Source organism: Thamnophis sirtalis, unplaced genomic scaffold (assembly GCF_051295495.1).
Source record: "Thamnophis sirtalis isolate CommonGarterSnake01/CBP01778 unplaced genomic scaffold, rThaSir2_p1.2 scaffold_4, whole genome shotgun sequence".
Taxonomy (NCBI): domain Eukaryota; kingdom Metazoa; phylum Chordata; class Lepidosauria; order Squamata; family Natricidae; genus Thamnophis; species Thamnophis sirtalis.
Genome location: NW_028261384.1, coordinates 73423740 through 73448111, shown reverse-complemented (window position 1 = coordinate 73448111; position 24372 = coordinate 73423740). Strand labels below are relative to the sequence as shown.

At 40.3% G+C, this 24372-nt stretch overlaps 1 protein-coding gene across 1 annotated transcript in view; it reads left to right on the top strand.

Annotated features, from left to right (window-relative positions):
* Positions 1 to 24372, top strand: part of GLI3 (GLI family zinc finger 3) — a 414787-nt gene that overhangs the window by 154747 nt on the left and 235668 nt on the right. Inside the window, exon 3 of the mRNA XM_087713119.1 lies at positions 3381 to 3623. Within this exon, the coding sequence (XP_087569245.1) occupies positions 3381 to 3623 (243 nt within the window). The remainder of the gene's footprint in view (positions 1 to 3380; positions 3624 to 24372) is intronic.

The following is a 24372-nucleotide window of genomic DNA, read 5'->3' as shown; positions in this document are numbered from 1 at the left end:
ATATGCTAAAAGTTTTGGGTATAAATATGGCTAAATAAATTATATCTTTGGTTCTGTTTATATCATTGCGTACAATCAAGACATACAATGGAGAGTTCTGTAGAGGTGAGATATTGTCCTGGTATATTTTGCTATTACAAGCATAGCTTGAAAAATGAGAGATGTTAATGCTCCAGTGTATTTAGAATCTACAATTCATATATAGAAGATTTGCCCTAGATTTGGATATTAGATTTGGGAAAACACTTTGCACATGCTCAGAATATTCTTCTTTCAATCCATTTGTATTGGAGGAAAAAGTGTCCCTTTCAACTGTATGTTTATGCTATTTGGAATTAGAAACAGTTTTAAATGATTGACAGTTCTTTGGTTTAATTATTACAAATAGAGTGGTAGAAATGCATTCTGTTTCTGGTGCTACAATAAAACTGAAGAAATATATGAAACTAATGTGGTTTTCAATTGGCATTTGGTTTGCTATTTTTTCTCCCTTTGGTAGAGAGAAGCAAAATAGACACAAAATAGATGCAGCACTTTTAACCTAGAGAAGCTGTAACAATTCTGGCTTTAAGACTCAATTGGCAGATGCTGCTGGAGAAGAAGTTGTTTGTTTACATTTTTGCTATAGATTTCCACTTGTTGCCATGGTGGACTGTCTGTTTCTGTCAATAATTTGGCCTGGCACAGCTTGTCTGCAGAGGCTCTTAAATTTTATTGAACAATTCAGCTAAAACAGAACAAAATTAGGCAGTTTTCACTATTTGGCTCATTGAAGTGGTTTTACTGCAGTTATAAGAGCTGGTAGAATTATTGCCCCAAAAGTTTTCCTTTCAGTGTAGAGAGTGCTATTTCAAACCTCTTTGCTATTTGTATTCTGGAGTGCGTGCACTGTCAAGTTTTTCATCTGCCCCTTTGAAAAGGAATTCTTGCAGTGCAGGATGTGAAATGAATTCTTACTAAAGATTAGCCCATCGGAATTTCTCATTAATGCAAAAATGCCACAAAAGGGCAGGAAAAATGATTATTTTGGCCAGCAGTTTTCCATTTCTATGAAAGAAAGAGAGATGCAAATTTCTTCATGTTTTTGTAATCATCAAACAGTCTGTCTCCCCCTCCCCCCATTACACTATAAAAGGTTCAAGTTGTATAGCACTTACGTATAAAATCTTTTGGTTAAGCAATTCAGATCTAATTACAATGAGAAAAGAAAAGAAGGTGAAACTTTTTGAAAAATTTAATATGCCTATATAAATAAAATCAACCATCTCCATTCAGTTTATTTTGAAATTTACTTCACTCCTGCAGTTCTTAGTAAATGTTAGTTGTTTGGATAGGATGAGCTCAGTACAAAGTAATGGTTTACCTGTATATTATACTATGAGGTAAATTGAGTAAGGGTTAAACATAACTCCACAGCTTTTGTAACATATTTAAGTTAAACACTTAAGATAACTTAGCACAGTGTTTTAACCTAAATTTGCCTGATTAAAATATGTGAAAACGTTCTGAATATTATAGACTTCTCTCCATTTTTTTCCATCTCCAAAGGAAAATAGATCTTGCTTGTGAACATTTGGGATAAAATGCAAAGGGTACATTATGAAAAAATATTAAATTAGAGAGTAGGGTTAATGCAGTCTATTTTATTTCTAAGCATATTAGATATTTCATTGCAATTTTGTTATTTACAAAAAGGTCCTTGGATGTATCAAATAAAGAAAAAGTCTTGGATTTATTTGCTTTTACTTGTACTTTTCAGGACCAGCTTTTCAATCCAAGAGAATTAATGCTTAAACACCTTTCAGTCTTCTTTGAAAACTAATGGCATTGCTAAAGAGCACTCTATAAGCCTCCTAAAGGCTATCCATGCACATTTTTGGACAAAAAACTGGCCCATTTTTTGCTCGTTTTGCCCCCCCCCCCCCCGGAGCACTCTACAAGCCGCCTAAGGGCTATTCATGCCCTTTTTTGGGGGGGGGGAAACGGACCAGTTTTCATGAAAAATGAGCTGTTTTGGGGAGGTTTGCAGAATGCAAAAACGTTTTTTAAAAAAATTTGCCTCTTCAAAACCTTGGTGTGTCTTAAACTCGGTGCATCTTATACTCCGAAAAATACAATTGACAATTTCACACATTATATAGTAGTAATAGTATATGAAACTTATGTAAACATATTTTACAGATATTCATTGATCTAAGAACTGTAGGCAACGATAATTCCCAGATTTGATGGATTATATTTATAAATAATTTTGCTGATTTATATTTTAGATGAATATTGAAAATGTCTTAAATGTATTTTCAACTATATGAAATGGGAATTGTCTTTTGTTAAAGACGAAAACTTCATTGCAGATATCTAAGAAGCATTTTAGAGAGGTTGCTAGCATTTTAAAATGTCAGCATGAAAACAAGCCACCTGTATTAATCTTGTTTCTTTTAAGTGTTGCAATGAGATGTGCTGCCACTGAAAGAGAAATAGAATGTGGTAAGCAGTTTGTTTCTCTTAGCTGGGGAAAACATACTCCACTTTCTAATTGAGTTATATATTGAGAGTTATCTAATTGGGATCTTTCAGAACCATTCTGCTATGAATTCTAGTGCAAATTTGTAAACTTTGTCAAGTCTGTTGCTTTCTCTTGTTTTCCATGGACAGATGTGATACTTGAGAATATAAAGTTACAATGTTTCTAGAAAAAGAATATTGATTGAATTGAATTGGATCTACACTTGCCAACCATGTATTATGATCTGTGTTCATAAATATGCGTTGAGGCACATATTAAGATAACTTTTCAAGTAGTAAATGCTGATTGTGTGACTTTTCTGCTCCCAAATTCTGTGGTTTCATATGTTCAATACACGTTTATTAGAAGTTCTTCATTTCTTCAAAAATGTAATAACTATATTTTTTAATGGCAAGGAGCTTTCTGTTTCTGACAATCTCTTCTTTTTGGATATGAAGGACCATGCTGGGAAGTATAAAGCACAGTAGGTAGCTAAGCTTGATTTAGTTTCTGCTAGCAGGGGTCTTCTGTGATTTGTGACAAATTGTTCCCCCCCCCCAAAAAAAACTTCTAAGCCTTCTTGTCCCAGAAATGTGGTGTGGGGGGAACAAGTCAGTATTTCTGCATGATTAATGGATTCTCTGGTAAATGCATTAAGGTATGGTTGAAGATGCTCTCCAGTGTAAATCCAACTTGCACTTAATCGTTTCGATTCCTTCACTTTTCTTTTTTTTTAGGAAACTTTCTCCTTAACCACAAACGTGCTTGCTTCGTTAAATGGGTGGGAAAACTTGTAAAGAAAACTTTGATTGAATGCCATAGCTAGTTTAAAAGTTTCACTTCTTTCTTCCCCAAATTGTCTTTTTCTCCCTAGACGATGAAAGTCCTGGACCAACCTATCACAGAGAGAGAAGAAACGCAATTACAATGCAGCCACAAAGTGGACAAGGCCTCAGTAAAATCAGTGAAGAACCTTCCACATCTAGTGAAGAAAGGGATTCTTTAATCAAAAAGGAGATCCATGGATCTGTACCATACCTTCCTGAGCCTTCACTACCTTATCGTGGGGCAGTTTTTGCCATGGACCCCAGAAATGGTTATATGGAGCCTCCTTATCGTAAGTACTTAGAAATTACAACATATTCATTTTTGTTAAAGAGTTATCAGAAAAGTTTTACTAGCTCTTATTTTTCCTAGCATTTACCATAGCAACAGTATTTTAATCCTGCTGCAAGAAGATTCATATATAGATAAAAGTTGATTATATAATTTATAAATCAATTTTGAGAAAGAGAAGGTGGTAGAGAGAGGAGAGAGGAAAAAATAATTTACAGTTAATAAAAACTGCATATTTCAAAATGCTTTCTGAATAAGTTGAGTTCAATCATTTTTGCTACATTGTGCTGCTCCCGCTTAACCCTAAAAACTACAAGAAATAAAAGGAATTTTTGTATTCTAACTTACTTAAATTTAATAGCATGCAGAAGGCATGATAGGAAGTATTAAAAAGTTATGTTTTTTTCTTTTACAAAAATTGAAGAAGATTCTTTGACATGTTATTCTTTTATAATGATGGAAGTGTGTCGATAAGGATATTGGCTCAAAGTTAGTGCAACAGGAAGAAGCTGAGTTCAATGCAGAGATGTTATTAACTTCTTTTTTTTATTTCCTCTGTCTTAATATATTTTAGACTGTGTTTGTTAAAAATCTATACCGTGTACTGGCTCTGGGAAGTCGGGGGGGAAAGGGAGGTGGGGATGTTAGGGGGGGAGGGGGGATATATAGTATGTGTTAGATTTCAAAGTAACGTGACTGCACTTGTATACTGTTGCTCTTTAATTCCACTGTAAAAATAGGACAAGCTGAATATATTAATAGATAGTAGAAATACACCGAAGGGAGGAGTAGAGGGATAGAAGAAAGAGGGGTAGAGAGGATGGGAGAGAGGATTGGAGGGAGGGTGAGAAGGAAGGGAGGGAGTGTACCGGGAGAGAGTGGTAGAGGGGAGGGGAAGTAGGGTAGAGGGGAATGATGGAGGGAAGATGGAAAGTTGAAGGGGGGCGAAAGAAAGGGTGTATGGAGGGTCGAAGAGGTACATTGGGTTTCTATTTTGGGGGGTATTGTTGACAAGAGGAATGGCAGTATTTATTGTTTAATGTTATATGGCCCCGGTTATGCACAGTATATATGTGACTGTACGAAAATGAAAATGGAAAATAAAAAACACATTTACACAAGGATATTGGCTCTGCTCCCAACTATAATATAACAAAAATGACAGGACATTATGAATTGCAACTTTGGAATTCTTGATCAGGCAGTAACATACAGTTAAAAAGTTAACCCCTGGGTACAGATGTTAGTGATTGTTATACAAGTAACATCCAGTTAGAAACAGATGAAAAAAACCCCACATTTTAAATGTCTCTACACTCTGCTTGTAAAAAAAATATGTTTCTACATCTCAAAGACTCAGCCTCTATCTTCATGTAATAGATATATCACCTGGCTGTGATTTGTAGTTGCCATTCCATATTTCATGCTCTCAAAACAAATGATAAACTAAGTCCCATGTAGACTGAGGGGCAATCTTAATCCTTTCTCCTTTGATATTCCTCCACAAATTCATTCAGAATGTTAGAATTGAAGCAAAAAGTCGTTATTCAGGATGGCTAATTACTGCATTCCTCTTTCTCATTGGGTCTTTTATTCTTTCATCAGTTGGCTAGTAATAAAGGAGAATGTTCACCCATCATAATACTGATCAAAGTATGTCTTGCATAAAACTGTGATTATTGAACAGCCTTTTTGAAAAACAAAATCAGATAATAAAAAATATAAGCCTGAATAATAAGGATGGGTAAGGAAGGGTTTTTATTTTTTTTATTTTTTTATTTTTTTATTTTTAAAGATTTTATTGGTAAAAAGAAAATACAACATCCATAACTTGTAAAAAACAATACAACTACATTTCGAGATATTCCCATACTATCAAATCATTATAAACATCAAAGGTTAGGTATCTTATTCCTTCCCTCCCTCTTCTCTTCCCCCCTTTCTTCTTTTCCATACCCTTTTCTTCCCTCCCCCCTTACTTCCTTTTCCCCTGCCTTCCCTCCTTTCTTTTCTCCTTTCCTCCTTTCCTTCCCCCTCCTTTTCCTCCCTCGATCCCCCCCTCCTTCACACATACCTTCCCTCCTTCCCTTCCTCTTTCCCTCCTCCTTTCTTTTCTCTTAACCTCCCTCCTTTCCTCCCTCCTTCCTTCCTTCCTTTCAACACTCCTTCTCTCTTTCTTTCCCTCCCTCTTTCCCTCTTTACTACCCTCTCTTCTTCCCTCCCTCCTTCCTCCCCCAGTTTCTTCTCTTTCTTCTCTCCTTCTTTCTTCCCACCTTCTTTCCCTTCTCTTCTTTCTCTTCCTCCTCTTTATCCTTCCCCCTTCTTCTGCCTTTCCTATTCCTCTCCTTTCTCCTCTCCATCCTGACTTCCCTACTGTCCTCCTTCCCTCCCTTCTAACCTTTGTTACATTTGCATATTTTCCTCTGCTGAGGACAACCTGGTTCTCTTTTCCTTTCCTTGCTTGAAGAGGCAAGGATTATAAGTCCTCTCGCCTCATCTAAAATGAAGTTTAATCGCTAATTTCATGCAGGTAATTATAGCGGATTTCCTATCAGCTTTTTTAAGTTTTCCCAACATTGTAGTGTAACAAAATTGCTCGACGGTGGGTTCTCGCCCCTGATACATTTCTCCTTTCGCTTATCTCTCAGTTGTTGTATATTGTTCATTTGAGTTATTGGTTTAATCGTATTAGGTTAGTCAGCTATCTCTTTTTATGTCTAAGACTTCACTGACTCATCAAGCCATTTGTACAGCTTCTCCCAGACTATATAAAAGTCTGTATCTTCTTTGTCATTAATTCGCATCGTCAATCTGTTCATTTCTGCTAGTTCTAAAATTTTATTCATCACCATAGTGTTGGTGGGGGCATTTTCACTCTTCCAGCACTGTGCGTAAACAATCCTTGACGCTGTCAGAATATGGACTAGGAGGTATTGGTCAGATTTGCAAATTTTTTGATCTATTATCCCTAATAAGAAAGTTTCCGGCTTAAGGCATAGTTTAATTGACAAGATTCCATTCAGCCATCCTAGTATTTGCTTCCAATATGCTTTGGCTACCGGACACGTCCACCACATATGGTAGTACGTGCCCAGCACTGTTTTACATTTCCAGCATATGGCCGAAACTTTTGAAGACATTTTCGCCAGTCTTGTCGGTGGAAGATGCCAGCGGTAGAACATTTTATATATATTTTCTTTATAGGCCGTCGACTTTGTCAATTTTAGGTTCCATTCCCAGACTCTTTCCCAGTCGTCTAGGTCTATTGTGTGGCCGATGTTTTGGGCCCAGGTTACCATGACTTCTTTTACTCTTTCTGCTTCCGTTTTTCGAATCAGTAAGCAGTTGTATATTTTTGAAATTAATTTCTCATCTGGTCCAATTAAAATTTTATCTAATTCCTGGTTCTTGTTCTGGAAGCCGGGTTGTGCTAGATCGAATTTGTGTTTGTTTTGAATTTGAAGATATGGCCACCAATCGATGTTTATTCCCTTATCAGCCAAATTTTCCCTGGGGTTTAGTTTGTTTTGGTCGTCTAGCAACTGTTGGTAGGTAACAATTTTATCCAAGTTTATCAAATTCGGGTATATCAGGGCTTCCGTCGGAGATATCCATTTAGGTAGTTGCGTGTAGTATCTCCTTCTAATTTCGAGCCAGTCCTTAATCAATACCCCCCTTAAATGGTGACTACTAAAATAATTGTGGATTTTATTTCCCTCGCACCATAAGTAGTTGTGCCACCCGTATTGCAGGTCGTGGCCCTCTATTGTTAAGATTCTTTTATTAGCTAACATTACCCATTCTTTTATCCACATAGTTGTTGCTGCTTGATGATATGTTTTCCATTCCGGTAATCCCATTCCCCCTTGAGTTCTTTTATCCTGCAGGTGCATATATTTTATTCTGGGCTTTTTACCATTCCATATAAAGTTTCGAATCATTTTGTCCAAATCATTATAAAATTTTTCCCCTAGCTTAACCGGTGCCGTTTGAAATAGGTAGAGGATTTTTTGCAAAACATTCATTTTAATTACTGCGACTCTTCCCATCAGTGATAGTTGTAGTTTTGACCAGGTTTTTAAGTCCTTTTGAGTATTCTGTAACAACTTATCATAGTTGTCTTCTTTTATGGAAGAGCATTTCGCAGACAGCCAGATCCCTAAATACTTAATTTTTTTAGTTACCTTTAATTCCATTGTTTTCTCTAGTTCTCCAATCTGGTTTTTGGGGAAATTTTTTATAATCATTTTTGTTTTTTCCTTGTTTATTTTTAAACCTGCCACACACCCAAAGTTCTCAATGTCCTTCATCAAATTCGGTCCTGAAAGTAATGGGTCTTCCACGATAAAGACCATGTCATCCGCGAAGGCCTGTACTTTATATTGTTCTTTTTTTATGGTCAAGCCCCTAATTTCCTGGTTTGATCTTATCCGATTTAAAAGGACCTCTAGTGACATAATAAATAGTAGTGGGGAGAGCGGGCACCCTTGTCTAACACCCTTTCCAATTTGTATCCTCTCCGTTAGTTCCCCGTTGACTATAATATTTGCAGATTGCCGTGAATATATAGATTCTATAATCTTAATAAATTTGTCGCCAAATTTCATCATTTTTAGTTGAGTGATTAGAAAGTTCCAATCTAGGTTATCAAAGGCTTTCTGAGCGTCGACAAAGATTAATGCGAGTTGTTTCTCGGATCTTGTTTGATAGAATTCCAGGGTATCAATTATTATTCTTGTATTGTTTCTAATATGTCTTTTTGGGAGAAAGCCGTTTTGATCCGAATGGATACTTTGATTTAATATTATTTTTAGTCTTTCCGCCAATATTGATACAAAAATTTTGTAATCTGCATTTAACAGGGATATGGGTCTATAATTTTGGACCTTGCTACTGTCCGCCTCTTCCTTTGGTATTAGGGTGATGTAAGCTTCCCCCCATGATTTTGGGACCCTACCATTTTGTAATGCCTCATTACATAGTTCTAATAATTTGTCTTCTATGGTATTTTGAAGTTTTTTATATATTTCCGACGGAAGCCCATCCGGCCCAGGTGTTTTAATTTACCCTGCAATTCATGGAAAATGTTTCAGTTTTATGTTTGTGTTTGTATTAAATTGTAACTTAGATCTGAATGTATATTGGATTTTTAATATACTTAAGAAGACAATTGCACATAAGTAGCTTCCCATTAAAATTTATTGAGTATCCTTATATTTAAAAGTTTATTGTTCTTGAAAACCATTAAATAGCAAATAACCAGAATACCCTATGTGTTTATATTTATGGATATATGTATACTTTGTTAGGTCATAATAAAAATCACAGTTTACTCCATTTGTATTAAGAGGAAAACTAAATGGTATTCATAGCATGATTCTGATTTATTCTCACTTGGAATGTTAAATAGTTTATTAAGACTAAGTTACAGCAAGTATAGAATGTCTCTTCCCTCCAGCTCCCAATAATTTTTGTGAAATGTTGTCATCAGATATTTCCTGCCTTACAGATCTTTTTAGATCTTGTATTACAGACAGCTGGTGCCAAAATATTTTTGTAGTAGTTTTCAGTTAGAGATATTTCAGATTGTTGTGTCTTATATAATGCCCCAAAATGTAAAAAATATGACCAATATATCTGGCAGTGTTTCTTTCACAACAGTATATATTTTTATAACTGTATATTAGATGTACATGTTTTAAAGCCTACTTTAAAAATGGAAAAACACTACTTTATTCTTTGACATTGGTGTATCTTCTTTTAGTATCACAGTATTGAAATATTACAGTATTACAGTATTATAATCAGTAAAGAAAGTGTAATTTTGTCAAAATTGAGATTAAGAATCTATTTATGCAAGATACTATGTGGAAAACATTGGCGTGTTTCTATCACTTGGTATCTTGGTCGCGCTGATCGATGATCTCTGGCGAGCCAGGGATAGGGGTTACTCCTCTATCCTAGTGCTCCTTGACATCTCAGTGGCCTTTGATACCATCGACCATGGTATCCTTCTGCGACGGTTTCGGGAGGTGGGAGTGGGAGGCACCGTCCTACGGTGGTTCTCCTCCTACCTCTCGGACAGGTCGCAGTCGGTGTTGGTCGGAGGGCAGAGGTCGACCCCTAGGCCCCTCAACTATGGGGTGCCGCAGGGTTCGGTCCTGTCCCCCCTCCTATTTAACATCTACATGAAGCCCCTGGGTGAGATCATACGACGGCACGGGATTAAATACCACCAGTATGCGGACGATGCTCAATTGTATCTGTCCGCCCCGTGCCAACTCAGTGAAGCAGTAGAAGTGATGTGCCAGGGCCTGGAGGCTGTTAGGGTCTGGATGGGAGTGAACAAGCTTGCACTCAATCCCGACAAGACTGAGTGGCTATTGATGCTCCCTCCCAAAAATGGTCCAGCTATTCCATCCCTTAGCGTGGGGGGTAAAACCATACGCCCCTCAGAGAGGGTTCGCAACTTGGGAGTCCTCCTGGATCCACAGCTGACGTTAGAACATCATTTGTCGCCTGTGACCAGGGGGACCTTTGCCCAGGTCTGCCTGGTGCACCAATTGTGACCGTTCCTGGACCGGGAGGCCCTTCGGATAGTCACTCACGCCCTCGTGACCTCAAGACTGGATTACTGTAACGTGCTCTACATGGGGCTGCCCTTGAAGAGTGTCCAAAGACTTCAGTTAGTCCAGAACATGTGAGTGATCGTGGGTGCACCTAGGTACACCCACGTTACACCTATCCTCCGCGAGCTGCACTGGCTACCCATTGGTCTCCGGACGCGCCTCAAGGTGCTAGTCGTTACTTATAAAGCCCTTCATGGCATCGGACCTGGGTACCTGAGAGACCGCCTCCTGCCAATTACCTCCCAAAGACCGATCCGATCGCGCAGACTAGGCCTTCTCCGGATTCCATCTGCCAGCCAATGTCGGCTGGCGACCCCCCCGGGGGAGAGCCTTCTCTGTTGCAGCTCCGGCCCTCTAGAACAAGCTCCCTGTGGAGATCCGGACCCTTATGACCCTCCAGGCCTTCCGTAAAGCCACTAAGTCCTGGCTGCTCCGGCAGATCGGGGGCTGTTGAAGTATCCAGCCCCACGGTAATCTATGAATGTTGTTGTATTTTAAGTTGCTGTTCATCTTATTTATTCCCTTTCCCCTTTTTATTGTAAGCCGCCCGGAGTCCTCCGGGAGTGGGCGGCATACAAGAGTAATAAACATAACATAACATAACATAACATAACATCTTTGTTAGCATTTTCATCCCATAGGTTAGCTGAAAAGTGCCATATTAATATGCCAAATAAACTTCTTTTAGACTTTATATCATTGCTTTATTAATTACTGACAAAATGGATTATCACTTTATAGAAAGCGAAAAACTTTCGATGAAAAATCATAGAGAATTTTACAACTGTTTTTGTGTCTCTCATAAGTCTGTGTGTGTGTGTGTGTGTGTGTGTGTATGTATACATGCATGCATGTATGTATGTCTCTGTGAGATTCTGTACTATCAAAAAGTAAAGGATCTAATAATGCATATACAAAAATATATATGCCACATATAAAAACTTAGTAGAACAGCATCTTTAAAAAGATGCTATGTGTATTTCTATAAAGATCAGAATTGTGCAGGCCATGATTTCCCCTCTAATACTGTATGGAAGCGAAAGTTGAATTTTTAAATTGTGTGAGAGAAAGGTAATTGATGCATCTGAATTTTGGTTTCAAAGATGATTCCTAAGGGTACCATCGATAATCAAGCAAATAAACAGGTGGATTGTAGAATAACTCAAACCAGAGTTATCATTCAAACTTTAAATGATCAGGCTTAAATAATGATATTTTAGATACCTTATCTTTTTTTTTAAACAAACATAAAACAAACAGACATAGACACACACAATACATAAAAATCATCCTCCAGTTACATACAGTATGTTGATTGGTTACAAAGTTTGTGCTTCCTCACAATAGTCCCCGCTTGCAATTTACACAAATTCTCATATCATCAATCCAATATATATATACACAATTATTATGATTATTAAACATTCATTTGACTATAACTGTTATTACATCCTTTTATATAAAATATTCTAAATTTAAAGTAAATCTATATGATAACATTTCATTACATCCTAAAATCATCTAATAATAATACATCTTTATAGCATATTCTATATAAAAGTTGTTTATATTTAATAACAAGGCTTTTAAACATCCTCTCCATAGTCCTCACTTACAACTTCCTTATATTATCAATCTGCTGTGTGTGTGTGTGTGTGTGTGTGTGTGTGTGTCCAGACAGAAAGCCATTATTTTTTAATGTTGCCTTTATTTATCACCACACACACATACATACATACATACATACTGCATTTGTGGTGATAAATAAAGGCAACATTAAAAAAATAATGGCTTTCTGTCTGGATGGTCTCTTGTGATGAGCTGATAGACAGAGAAAGGAAGCAGTATGCTACCTCCCATATTTGGGCATATCAGGGTTTGTGACATAATACATACATATATACATATACATATACATATACATATATATATGCATTATTATCATTGTTACACAGTTATTTGACTATAACTATTATCACTCCATTTTATACATAATACTCTAAATTTAACTAAATTTAATTTAATTTTTATTATGACCTTCCATTACATCATCCTGTTTCCTTCCAGTAGTAGTGTAATCTTATATCCCTTGCCATTTGTAGTATTAGTGCTCTGATTACTTTCTTAGTAAGTCTTATATGGACTTCTCTTAGCAACTTGTTGCTCATTGCATATCTTGTAAAAACTCGAAACCTTCCATCTGTTCCTTCCATCAGCTTGCCTCTAGTTATCACCAATGCTTCTCCCAAAATTTCTCTCATTACTTCTGTCAAATTTTCTCTCTTTTCTTCTTCTATATTTTGAGGTCTGAGATAGAGTTCCAATCCATCGATCTCCCCTTTCCATATTCCACTCTTGCCATTTCCGATCACGCTCAGTTTATATCAACAATTTTCTTGTCTCTTTGTTCATCTTTTTCTTCAGTTTTTAGAAGTCCTCAACTTTCATCATCGTTTGATAAGTATCCTCAATTTTCCCATCAGCTTTCCTGTTCTGTATTCTATATTCTCCATTCTCTTCTCAATATTCTCTATTGTTACTAGTATTTTTTTGATTTTCTAGCATAATAATTTGCAATATTAATGTTTCTTTTTCATGTTGCACCATTCTTCCAACTTATAAACACTACCACTATAACATCCAAGGCTTTTTTATTAAATTTCAAGCAAGTTCATTATAATCTTTCAGGTCAAGGCTTTCTTTTCACTCAGTCCAGCTGCTAATAGTACTCCAGAAGAGCACCTGTATAAACAACCCGTGCTCTTCCCATTATCACTTTCAATTAACAAACTCAAAAGCCTTGAGCTATAAGTCAAATGTTCAAAGAGAAAAGAGAAAAAACAATGTTTCCAAACCTCCAGCCTCTAAGTGGCAGTGTTACTTCTTTTTCCTCTGCTTTTATATCCCTCTTTGTATTCCAAACTTAAGGAGAAACGTTCTTAAAAGAAAAACAATCCGATCAGGCTTTGTAAAAAAAAGACATTCTTAATCCATAAATACGAAAAAAAGAATGAAAAATAGAAGAAGAAAAATCAACCAATCCAATTTAAAAAGTAGGAAACATTTGTAAGAATTCCATCCATAAAAAGAAAAAATTAAAAAAGATAACACATTAAGTTTAATTCTGGCTTAATCTCACCGCTTACTCTCTTCTGTCTTCAATTTTAATTTAACTTTTGGATTTTTTGGGTGATCTCTTCTCTAATAATAAAATTTATCTCACCAAATCGACACACTTTCTCTCCCACTTTCCTTCTGTTCTGAAGCTGTCCCAACTTCAGCAGCTTCAATGGCTGGTTCTCGGTCACCGGTAAAAAGAGCTGCTCCTGGATCAATCAGGGATTGTGCGATGTCCCTGAGTTAAGCAGGGACACTGTCTCTATCACTGTCTCTACCGTCCAGCGGCAGACATATCGACAGCAGTCTTGGAGCTCCAAGATAGCATGTCGTATCATCGCGACTTTAGCGCCTCCTCCTAGATACATTATCTTAAGACCTACCCTAACCCTTGAGAAGACTATAATAGTGAAAAAGGTAAAAGAGATGACAATTAATAGCCAAAAAGATGAAGTCAAAACAGAAATGGTTACATTATTTGAAAACCTAAAAGTCCACATTGGGATAAATCTTCCTGTAAAATACTTATTTATATAGTCACTGAAACCTGAAACATCAGCTTCATAGCATATTGAAGTCTCTGAACATTTGAATAAGTCTACAAAAGATTATGAAGGACGCTATATTTAATTTGTTATTTTGTATTGTATTATATAAAGATTAATATATTACTTTTATTTTTATCTACAGCATGTTTTCACACTCGAGTTGTCAGTTCTGTAACTGAACCCATGGTCTATAAATTAAATGAAGGTGAAACAAATATTTGAATTTTAGTAAGGAATGTTCAATGTCTGTCTCTGTCTCTGTCTCTCTGTCTCTCTCTGTCTCTCTCTGTCTCTCTCTCTCTGTCTCTCTGTCTCTCTCTGTATGTCTGTGTGTGTATACGCACTTGGATATGCTTAACTTTTGACAGTACTTACCTGTTGACAAAATCTTTTATATTTCATAGTCCCATCATTTATTAGAGCAAATGACAAGGATAGGTTATTGCTTGCTTCCATCTCAATGGGAATGTGTATAAAGACTTTCTTAGTGTAACTTAATTTCCTGGTTTGTTTTCTTTCCTGTCCTGTCCCGCCTTTGCTGAGCTGGGGAACTAAGCTGCTTGGCAGAAAACCTTTTTGTATATTCAGATAAGCAAGAGAACGCCTGCAGACAGAATAAACAAGAAAGGTTCAGGGCCCTAAGGCTTTATATTGATTGTTAAAATAGATACTGTGATGAGCTGAATATTGAATGCTTTCAAGTAGTCTCTAGGAAGAATTCTGATTATGTAATCATAAGATGGTCCTCCTATTGCTACAGCTAGTCCTTCACTGGAGACATCTATTTTATGTTTCTTTCTAATTTTGGTGAACAGATAGAGAAAATAACAGTATTCTCTGCTGTAGCTTGTATGTCATTTCTTCATTCTCTATAGTTGAAAAATATTGCATTTTTCAGGATATGTTGTTCATGCTTTTATTTACTGTAATTTTTGGACTATAAGACACTCCAGACTATAAGACACAGCTAGCTTTTAGGGAGGAAAACAAGAAAAAAAATCTGTTTCTGCTCCCAGCAATTTGCCTCATTGCAGCAAACAGCAAACAGCCTGGTCAGCTTCAGCACAGCCTGATTTAGCATGAGCAGCTGATTGGCAGTTGGATTGGCCTCCTGGAATACCACCTATTAGCTGTTATAGGCTGTGGGAATTCCCATCCCCCATCGTCACTCATTGCCACCATAACTGCCTACGAGTGACCCATTTCCGACCTCTGCCCTTTTGGACTGTTTCAGGTGGCCGCCTATTCCTGCCACCTGGAACAGGCTAAGCCAGGACAAGTGGAAGCTGAAAACGGGACATGCAGAGGCCAAAAATGTGATGGGTGGAAAAGGAAAATGGGACATGTGGAGGCAGCAATAGGTGGCTGTGGTGATGTCAGCGATGAGCAGTAGTGATCCCTGCCGCCTGGAACAGGCCAAAAATGGAACTGGTGGAAGCTGAAAATGGGACGTGTAGTGGCCAAAAACAGGATGGGTGGAAGATAAAAATGGGACATGTGGAGGCAGCAACAGGCAGTGGTGGCGATGGCAGCAATGAGCAATAGCGATCTTCACGGCCTGGAACAGCTGATAGGCAGTATTTTGGGAGGCTGAGTCAACCACCAATCAACTGCTCGTGCTAAATCAAGCTATGTGAAGCTGACCAGGCTGTTTGCTGTTTCCTGCAAGGAGGATGCAAATTGATGGGAGGCAGAGGCCGAACGGTGGGGGCTGGTGGGTGGGTGGGCTTCGGCAACATTCACTCTATCAAATGGACAGATATTTCCACCCACTTTTTTTGGTGGGGGGGGGGGAGTGCATCTTATACACTGAAAAATACAGTATATACCCAGTTTGAACTTAAAAGTATAATCAGTTTTCTGAAATCTTAAATAGAAAGAGGATCTTTCCAATTCTCCACAATTGGTGGAGATAGCAGTCAGATAGGGTTAACTCCGTCCAGTAACCAATAGGGCTGAGTCTACAGTTTATAAAACCATCCTCTGTGCTGCTCCTCCCCAGCTTTGGACTGGATGTGTATTTGATCTTCTCTGACTTATTTGTACTTAATTGCTAATTGGATATTTCAAAAAAATTAATCTTTCACCCTCTGTTATTCTTAAGAACTTGCAGGCAGAGGGAGGACTTCAATCCGACAAGTGGCTTTGCCCCAGTCTGCGGAGCTAGCCGTGCGGCTTTAAAAGCCGTTTTTAAAGCGTCCGAGGCTTTTTTTCTTTGCAGCTCTTGTTGGAGGCTCCTATTAGGCAGTGGAGTGGCTCTGACACTTCTATTTCTCCGGTGACAAGACCAAGGGTGGTAACCCTGTGGCCTCTGTCGGAAGCGCAGCACAGCGGCTGCAAAGCCCTCGGGAGGATCGCTGGCTGTTTTCCCTCACAGGGATAACAGTGGACACCATTTTGAGCCTGCAGAAAGTGAGATACAGTTTATTTTGGCGCGAAGAGGCAGTGGTGTCAAGAATTAGAAAAAGAAGGAATTGATATAGGATGGTTTCCACAATTGCAAATATAAGCAAGTTATGAAAAAGATAAAAGGAAATATGGTCATTATGCAGACCTGCATTGTTTGCAACTAACCATGTGGAAGTTGAGCGGGAGGCGCTGAGAATGGATGGGCTGTTGGACAGTATCATTCAAACCATACAAACTTCGCGATGCCCTTGTACAACTGGAATATAAGATGCGATTTGGACAGCCTTTACCAAGTAGAGTTCCTCTTCTAACACTATTCCTCTGTCTGCCTCTCTGGCTAATATGTTAGACTTTCTCCGACAGGGCCTCACCAAAAGTCTTTCGCAAACACATTGAGGTGTTAAGTGGCGGCCCTCTCTACAGTCTTAACTCTACCGACAGGTGAGCCCATCTCTCATTGACACACATGGTTCCTCCGTGGAGCGACCAACATTCGTCCTCCCACTATTCATAGATACCCAACTTGGGACCTGACCGAGGTTTTAGACTTTCTCACTAAGACTCCATTTGAACCATTATTGACCGTCTCTCTACAATATCTCACTCTCAAGGTCTCCTTCTTGATCGCAGTGACTTTTGCGAGACAAATTTCTGAAATCGTGGCTCTGTCAATTAGAAGCGACCTCTGCATCTTTCATGCAGACATGGATCTCAGTCTAGATCCAGCATTTACGCCCAAAGTGAACTCATCCTTTCATAAAATTCAGGAACTAATACTACCTAATTTTTGTCCCTATCCTACTCATGGGTTATACATTTTGTATACGTTTTCTTTATAAGCTGTTGACATGGTTAATTTATAGTTCCTTTCCCATGTTGTTGCCACTTTTCTAGCTCAATCGTGTGGCCAAAGTTCTTTGCCCAAATTAACATTGTATCTTTAACCCACTTCTTCTTCTAAGCTAGTTCTTAATAGGTAGCTATATAGTTTCTTAATAATTTTTTCTTCCATTCTCATAAATATCTTATCCAACTCTGAACTTCCTAAGTTAAAACCATATTCTCTTTTATCTTTTTCATATCTTGCTTGTATTTGCAAGATTTAGAAAACCATCCTATAGCAATTCCTTCTTTTTCTAATTCTTGGTTTTGTTTTAATTCCCCCTTTCTGTTAAAATATCTTTATATCTAATGATATTTTTTGTACTGCTGATATTTGGATGTGTCAATGCTTCCTTTGTTGAAAGCCACATTGGTATTTCTAAATAGTATTTCCCTTTCACCCTTTCCCATATTGTTAACAATCCATTCCTACATAATGTCTTTGAAAATAGCCATGTATACCATACCACAAAAAAGCATGCCAACCTAGTTGCAGATCATGACCTTCCAATGTCAATAATTTTGTATTACTCAGTAGAATCCATTCTGTCATCCAAGCTAATCCTGCTGCTTCATAATACAATTCCCAGTTTGGTAATCCAAATCCAACTTGAACTCTTGCATTCTCCTGCACACTGCTTGGAGAGTCCAAGTATGGGTTATTTCAGTCTGCTTGCCCTGGACTGAGAAGTCTTTTCCCTAGCCACACCTCCTTGCGTGGCCACGTTCTCCAGAAAAAATTCTCAGTCCAGCCCGATCGGATTGAATTCTGTGAGCTCCAGTTTTTTGGTTCCTTTCCCTTGGCTTGGACTCTCCAACTCTTGTCTTTTCCCCTTTATTCTTTTTTACTTTTATTCCTTTCTCCTTCCTCGTAGCAGAGCAGCCTGGATTGCTGCGTTTAAGCCTTTCAAAGGCTGTGAGGCAGACGGGTGAGTGGGGGAGGGCTCTCCAAGCCGCATGTTTGCAGCCGGCTTCGGAGGCCCGCTGCTTGCCTTTGAAGGCATGGCACTCAGTGGCAAGGCTTCAGGGAGCGCAGCGAAGCTACACCTGACATTCCTTTATTGTTTTTTCGAGTTTTTTGGCCCTAGGGGAGACACTGCCTGCTGCGGAGACTAGCGAGGCCGAGGTTCGCCGCCTTGGCTTCTCGCTCGCTCTCCTTTCCCTCCACGCTGTCGCGGCGGCCATTTTGGGGACAGCCTTTTCGTGCCCTTTTAAACCAAGGCCCACCGCTTCAGTCCCGTCGCATTGGGCAGCCGCTGGGTGATCAAGGGGTGCAGCGGGGGCTTCCACCATCCCTCAACTGCTTCTCTGCCACCTCCCAAGGTTTTTCAGTGGCGCTAGAGCCAGGGTCCGCTTGCGGCCTGCACCTGGCACGGAGAGGCCCGGGGCCTGTTGCCACCAAGGCACACATCAACCACCAGGGTGGCACCAGATCCAAGTGCCTGTTGATGGAGGCGGAAGCCCTGGGGTACTGGGCAGAGCGTCATCTAGAGTCCATCCACTCAGACCACATCTCGGTGGTAGACAACACCCGCGCGGACTGGCTCAGCAGGACTACCATCGACCCCGCTGAGTGGCAGCTCGAACCGACTCTATTCCACCGCCTGACCGTCAAGTTCGGTTTCCCTCTGATGGACCTGTTCGCCACCAGAGAGAACACACAGCTTCAGAGGTTCCTTTCCCGATTTCAAACCCCAGGAGCGGAAGGGACGGACGCCTTGCGGTGCCGCTGGCCCCTGGGTCTACTTTACGCCTTTCCTCCGCTACCTCTTCTTCCGCAAGTCATCGGCAAGATCATGGCGGAGGAGGCGGAGGTGATTCTCGTGGCCCCTCACTGGCCTCGGAGATCGTGGTTCGCCAACCTGGTCAGCCTGTCGGTGTCCCCTCCGTGGTGGATACCTCCGAGTCAGGTCTCTCTTTGCCAGGGGGCAGTTGTCCATCCGGACCCCCAGTGGTTGCCGCCTGGCACTTGAATGGGACCTGTTGAGGAGCGAAGGTTTCTTGGAGGAGGTGGTACGTACTATGCAGGCAGCTCGTCGACCTTCCATGACGAGAATTTACGACGCCTCGTGGGCCTCCTTTGCGAAGTGGTGTGGAGACCGGCAGTTGGATCCTGTGACGGCTCCCGTGAACCGCGTCTTGGACTTCTTGCAGGAGGGCCTTGGGAAGGGGTTGTCTCCCAATACATTGCGTCGCCAGGTGGCCGCGTTGTCTACAGTCTGGGCCGGAGATCCTTCCCTTCCTCTCAGCAAAGTCCCTGGAGTGCGTGTGTTCCTGAAGGGTGCCTCGAACTTACGTCCGCCCACCATCCATCGGTATCCCACCTGGCGGCTGTCCGTGGTGCTCCAGGCACTCACCACTTCACCATTCGAACCGCTACACTCTATTTCCCTTCGCCATCTAACGCTGAAGATGGCCTTTCTGATAGCCATCACCTCCGCTCGTCGTATCTCCGAGTTGGCGGCCCTGTCGGTGCGTCAGGACCTTTGCATTGTTCACCCCGACAGGGTTGTCCTGCGACTCGATCCATCCTTCATCCCGAAGGTTAAAACCCATTTTCATAGAGCGCAGGAAGTTATCTTACCAAGCTTCTGCCCGTGCCCTTCTCACGTGCGTGAGCGCTTGTGGCACATACTGGACGTTCGGCGAGCCCTGAAGGCCTATCTTCACCGAACCTCGGAATTTCGGCAGTCCGAGGCATTGTTCATATCCTTCCAACCTGATTCCCTGGGCAAGAAGGTCTCCTCCGCCACTGTTGGAAGATGGCTGAGGGCCTGTATTGCCTCCGCCTACAAAAGTCAGGCTCGGGCGGTTCCTCATAACATCACTGCCCACTCGACAAGGAGCGCCGCCACCTCGACAGCCTGGGCTTCTCAGGCTTCGATTGAGGAGATTTGTTGGGCGGCGGCATGGTCTTCTCCCTCTCCTTTTGTCAGACACTACAAGCTTCATGCCTTTGCCTCCGCTGAGGCGGCCTTCGGCAGGAGAGTGCTCCAGGCAGATGAGCCCCGGGATTTTTCTTCTGCCCGCCCTGATGGACAGTAACTTGGGTATGTCCCATACTTGGACTCTCCAAGCAGTGTGCAGGAGAACGACCATTGGTCTTACCTGAAGGGTCCTTCTCTGCACACTGCGGGAGAGTCCAACCCGCCCAGTCGTCCCGGGTTAGTGGTGGCATCATTACTGACCTATTCTTGAGTTCCCGTGTCATCCTCACGGACTTGACCTTGATCCTTTTATGACTGTTTGACGAACTTGAAGTTGATCTTCCGACGATATCCTCACGGACTTGACTCTTCCATTTTTTCTGGAGAGCGTGGCCACGCTAGGGAAAAGACTTCTCAGTCCAGGGCAAGCAGACTGAAATAACCCATACTTGGACTCTCCCGTAGTATGCAGAGAAGGACCCTTCAGGTAAGACCAATGGTCGTTTTGCAACATTTTTATATTAATTCTTGTCCCCCCCCCCCCGCCATATATATTTCCCCACTATTCATAGTTTCAAAGTATTTTTTTCTCTAATTTTAATGGTATTGTTTGGAATAGGTATAGCAATTTTGATAGTATATTCATCTTTACTACTGCTATTCTTCCCATCAATGATAATTGTAGGTTATTCCATCTTTCCAGGTCTATTTATATTTGTTTTCTCACCCTATAATAGTTATCCTTCTTTACTGTTTACACACCTTGATGTCAATTACCCAAATATTTCACTTTTTTCACCACCTGTATATCCAATTTCCCCATCAACTCTCTTTTCTGTTTTTCTCTCATATTAATAAAGATAAAGCAATTTTTTAAAATCTTTATTCATCTTAAATCCCGCTATTTCTATTCTTCTATTATTTCAACTAGTTATGGCCCTATTTCTATTGGATCTTCCATAATAAACACCAAATCATCTGCGAATGCTTGTAATTTATATTCTTCTTTCTTGATCCTCATCCCTTTTACCTCTTTATTTTGTCATATTTCTCTATTCAAAATCTCTAGTGTCAGTATAAATAATAATGGCGATAGTGGACATCCTTGCCTAGTTCCCTTCATGATCTCTACCTTTCCTCTCACCTCACCATTTATCATTACCTTTGTCTATTGGTTGTTGTATATCATTTTGATCATATTTATGAATCCCTCACCAAATCCCATCATTTGAAATTGCATTATCATAACTTGCCAATTCACATTATCAAATGCCTTTTGTGCGTCCAGAAATAACAATGCCATTTGCTTCTCTGAGTGGGCTTCGTAGTATTCTAGCGTATTTAATATAATTCACATATTGTCTCTGATCTGTCTCTTAGGGAGAAATCCATTTTGGTCTATGTGTATAAGTTCATTTAAGAGTCTCTTCATTCTCTCTGCCATTATTGATGCAAAAATTTTATAATCTACATTTAGTAATGAAATAGGTCTGTAGGTTTTTATTTGTTGTAGATCTGACTCATCTTTTGGTATCATCATTATATATGCCTCCATCCATGTTTCTGGTATCTTTGCCTCCCTTAGTAAGTCATTAAATAGTTCTAACATTACATTGCTTAATACTTCTTGTAGTGTTTGGTACAGCTCTGCCGGTAATCCATCTGGTCCTGGTGTTTTCCCTTTCTTTTGCCTTTTGATGGCTTCTGTTACCTCCATCATTGTAATTCTTTCTTCTAGTGCCTTCTTAATTTTTTCTGGGATTTTAGTTATTTTGGTTTTCTCTAAGAATTGTCTTATTTTCCCTTCTGGTACCCTCTCATGTTGATAGAGCTTGTTGTTCTCAATTATTTTTTTCTTTTCTCTATTTGAATGTTGTAGATTCCCTTCTTCATCCACCAGTTGGTTTATCAGTTTTATTTTCTCTTTCCTTTTTCAACTTGTAGGCCAGCCAACATCCTGGTTTATTTGCATTTTCAAAAAAGTTTTGTTTTGCTGATTTTATTTTGTTTGCCAAATCTTCATTTTCTATCAGGTTCAATTTATGTTTTTGCAGTTCCAATGTATTTTTTTACTTTTTTGGTTTTGTGGGTTTGTGGCAGCTCCATCTCCAAACTTTTATATTTTAATTCCAACTTCTTTTGAGTTTGTCTATTCTGCCTATTCTTTTTCCCTAAGTATGTCATTGTGAGGCCTCTGATATATGCTTTACAGGTGTCCCATATATTCTGTAATGATGTGTCTTCCTTTCTATTTTCCTGGAAGAAATAAGTCTGTTCCTTTTCCATACATTTCTGGAAACTTTTTTCATTTAATATTCTTAAGTTTAAAGTCCATCTCCCCTTTTTCCTCTGTCCTTTTCAAGTCATTATTATTGGATTATGATCAGCCCATGTGCTTATGTCTATGTCTATTTTGAATGTTTTGAGTATTAACTCTGTTGACATCCACATCATATCTATTCAACACAAAGATAAGTGTCTGTTTGAGTAGAAGGTATATTGTCTTTCTTTCAGGTGTCTTATTCTCCAAACGTCTTGCAAATGTAATTCTTCCGTCATCATAAAAAATGTTTTGGGTAGGGTTTTTCTTGGCTTCTTGTGCATCTTTGTGGATTTATAGTCTATTCCATTATTTACAATTGCAATTAAAGTCTCCTAGTATACATATATCTTTGTATTCATATTCTATTCTTTTTCTGTAGTTTCCCCCGTCCGCAGCATCAGTCCTTTCCACCTAGACAGGGATCTCATCAGGACAGGTCTAATAGAAATGGCCAGCGTTCTCCCCCCCCCCCCAAGAAGTCTTACCGGGGGGGGGGGGAGGTAATCACCAGTTCCAAAAGCGAAAGTGACTATCTGGACTCTCTCCCAATAAAGGGCCATCTAGCATTTTTAACCCATTGCTGGGAAGAGACCACAACAGACAATTGGGTAATCAAAACAATCAAATTTGGCCTATTTCTAAAGTTCCTCTCCACCCCTCAGGAGCACTTTGTACCATGCTCAATCTCCCAGTTCCCTCACAAGAGCGTTCTGATGTAACAAGCCATACAACACTTACTAGAGATTCGGGCCATCCAACCGGTTCCCCCATCTCAAAGGGGTAAGGGGTTTTATTCCCACCTCTTTGTAGTACCAAAGGCTTCTGGGAGTTGGAGAGCAATCCTAGACTTAAAGTCACTGAACCACCACATTGTTTATCGGTTCAAAATGCACTCCCTCCACACCATCATGGAGGGTGATTTCCTCACCTCGGTAGACTTAACCAAAGCTTATCTTCACATTCCCATCTTCGCAGACCACCGAAGATATCTCCGGTTCTCCTATGGGGGGAGGCATTACCAGTACCGGGCCCTCCCATTCGGGTCTTCACGAAGGTGCTGGCAGCTCTGGCAGACCTCATCAGATCGTCTCCCATCAGGATCCTCTGCTACCTGGACGATATTTTCCTAGTGTCCAGGTCAGCCCATCAAGCAGAGAGGGATCTAGCCCAAACTATTCAAACTCTGTGGGACTACGAGTTCGGGGTGAATCTCAAAAAGAGCCACCTTGTTCTCAGGATTCGCATTCTACATCTCGGAGTTGCCATAGACTCCGTGGCAGAAAGGCTATTTCTTTCCCAAGACCACATTCTCAGCCTCAGGGAGATAGTCAGGAGGGTCCTGTCCTATGCAAAGTGTCCCCTGCTACTGCTGTCACAGTTGTTAGGGAAAATGGTATCATGTTTTGGAGTAGTACTGTGGTTCCACAGTGGTTCATGCTCCTGCACCAGAAGAACAACAGGAGCTGCTCCCCCCACCAGGTTCTCCTCCCCAGGCAGGTCACCCAGTCTCTGAGGTGGTGGCAGTCCCCGGCCATCTTACAAGGGACGTTATTCAGAGAGCCGATCCGTCTCACCCTTACAACGGATGCCAGCCTAATGGGGTGGGGAGCACACATACAGAATATGGTGGCACAAGATCAGTGGTCATTAGCAGAAAATCAAAACAGCATAAATTGGTTAGAACTGCTGGCAGCTCGCCTTGTCTTGGTACACTTCCAACAGACGGTACAGGACAACCATATACTCGTCCTGACCGACAACACCACCACAAGGCACACATCAACAGGCAAGGGGGGACCCAGTCCTGGCCGCTGATGCAGGAAGCCAATCTATTGTGCCGCTGGGCAGAATCTTATCTAGCTTCCCCCAGGGCGGAACATATTTCGGGTGTCTCCAACGTCCAGGAGGACTGGCT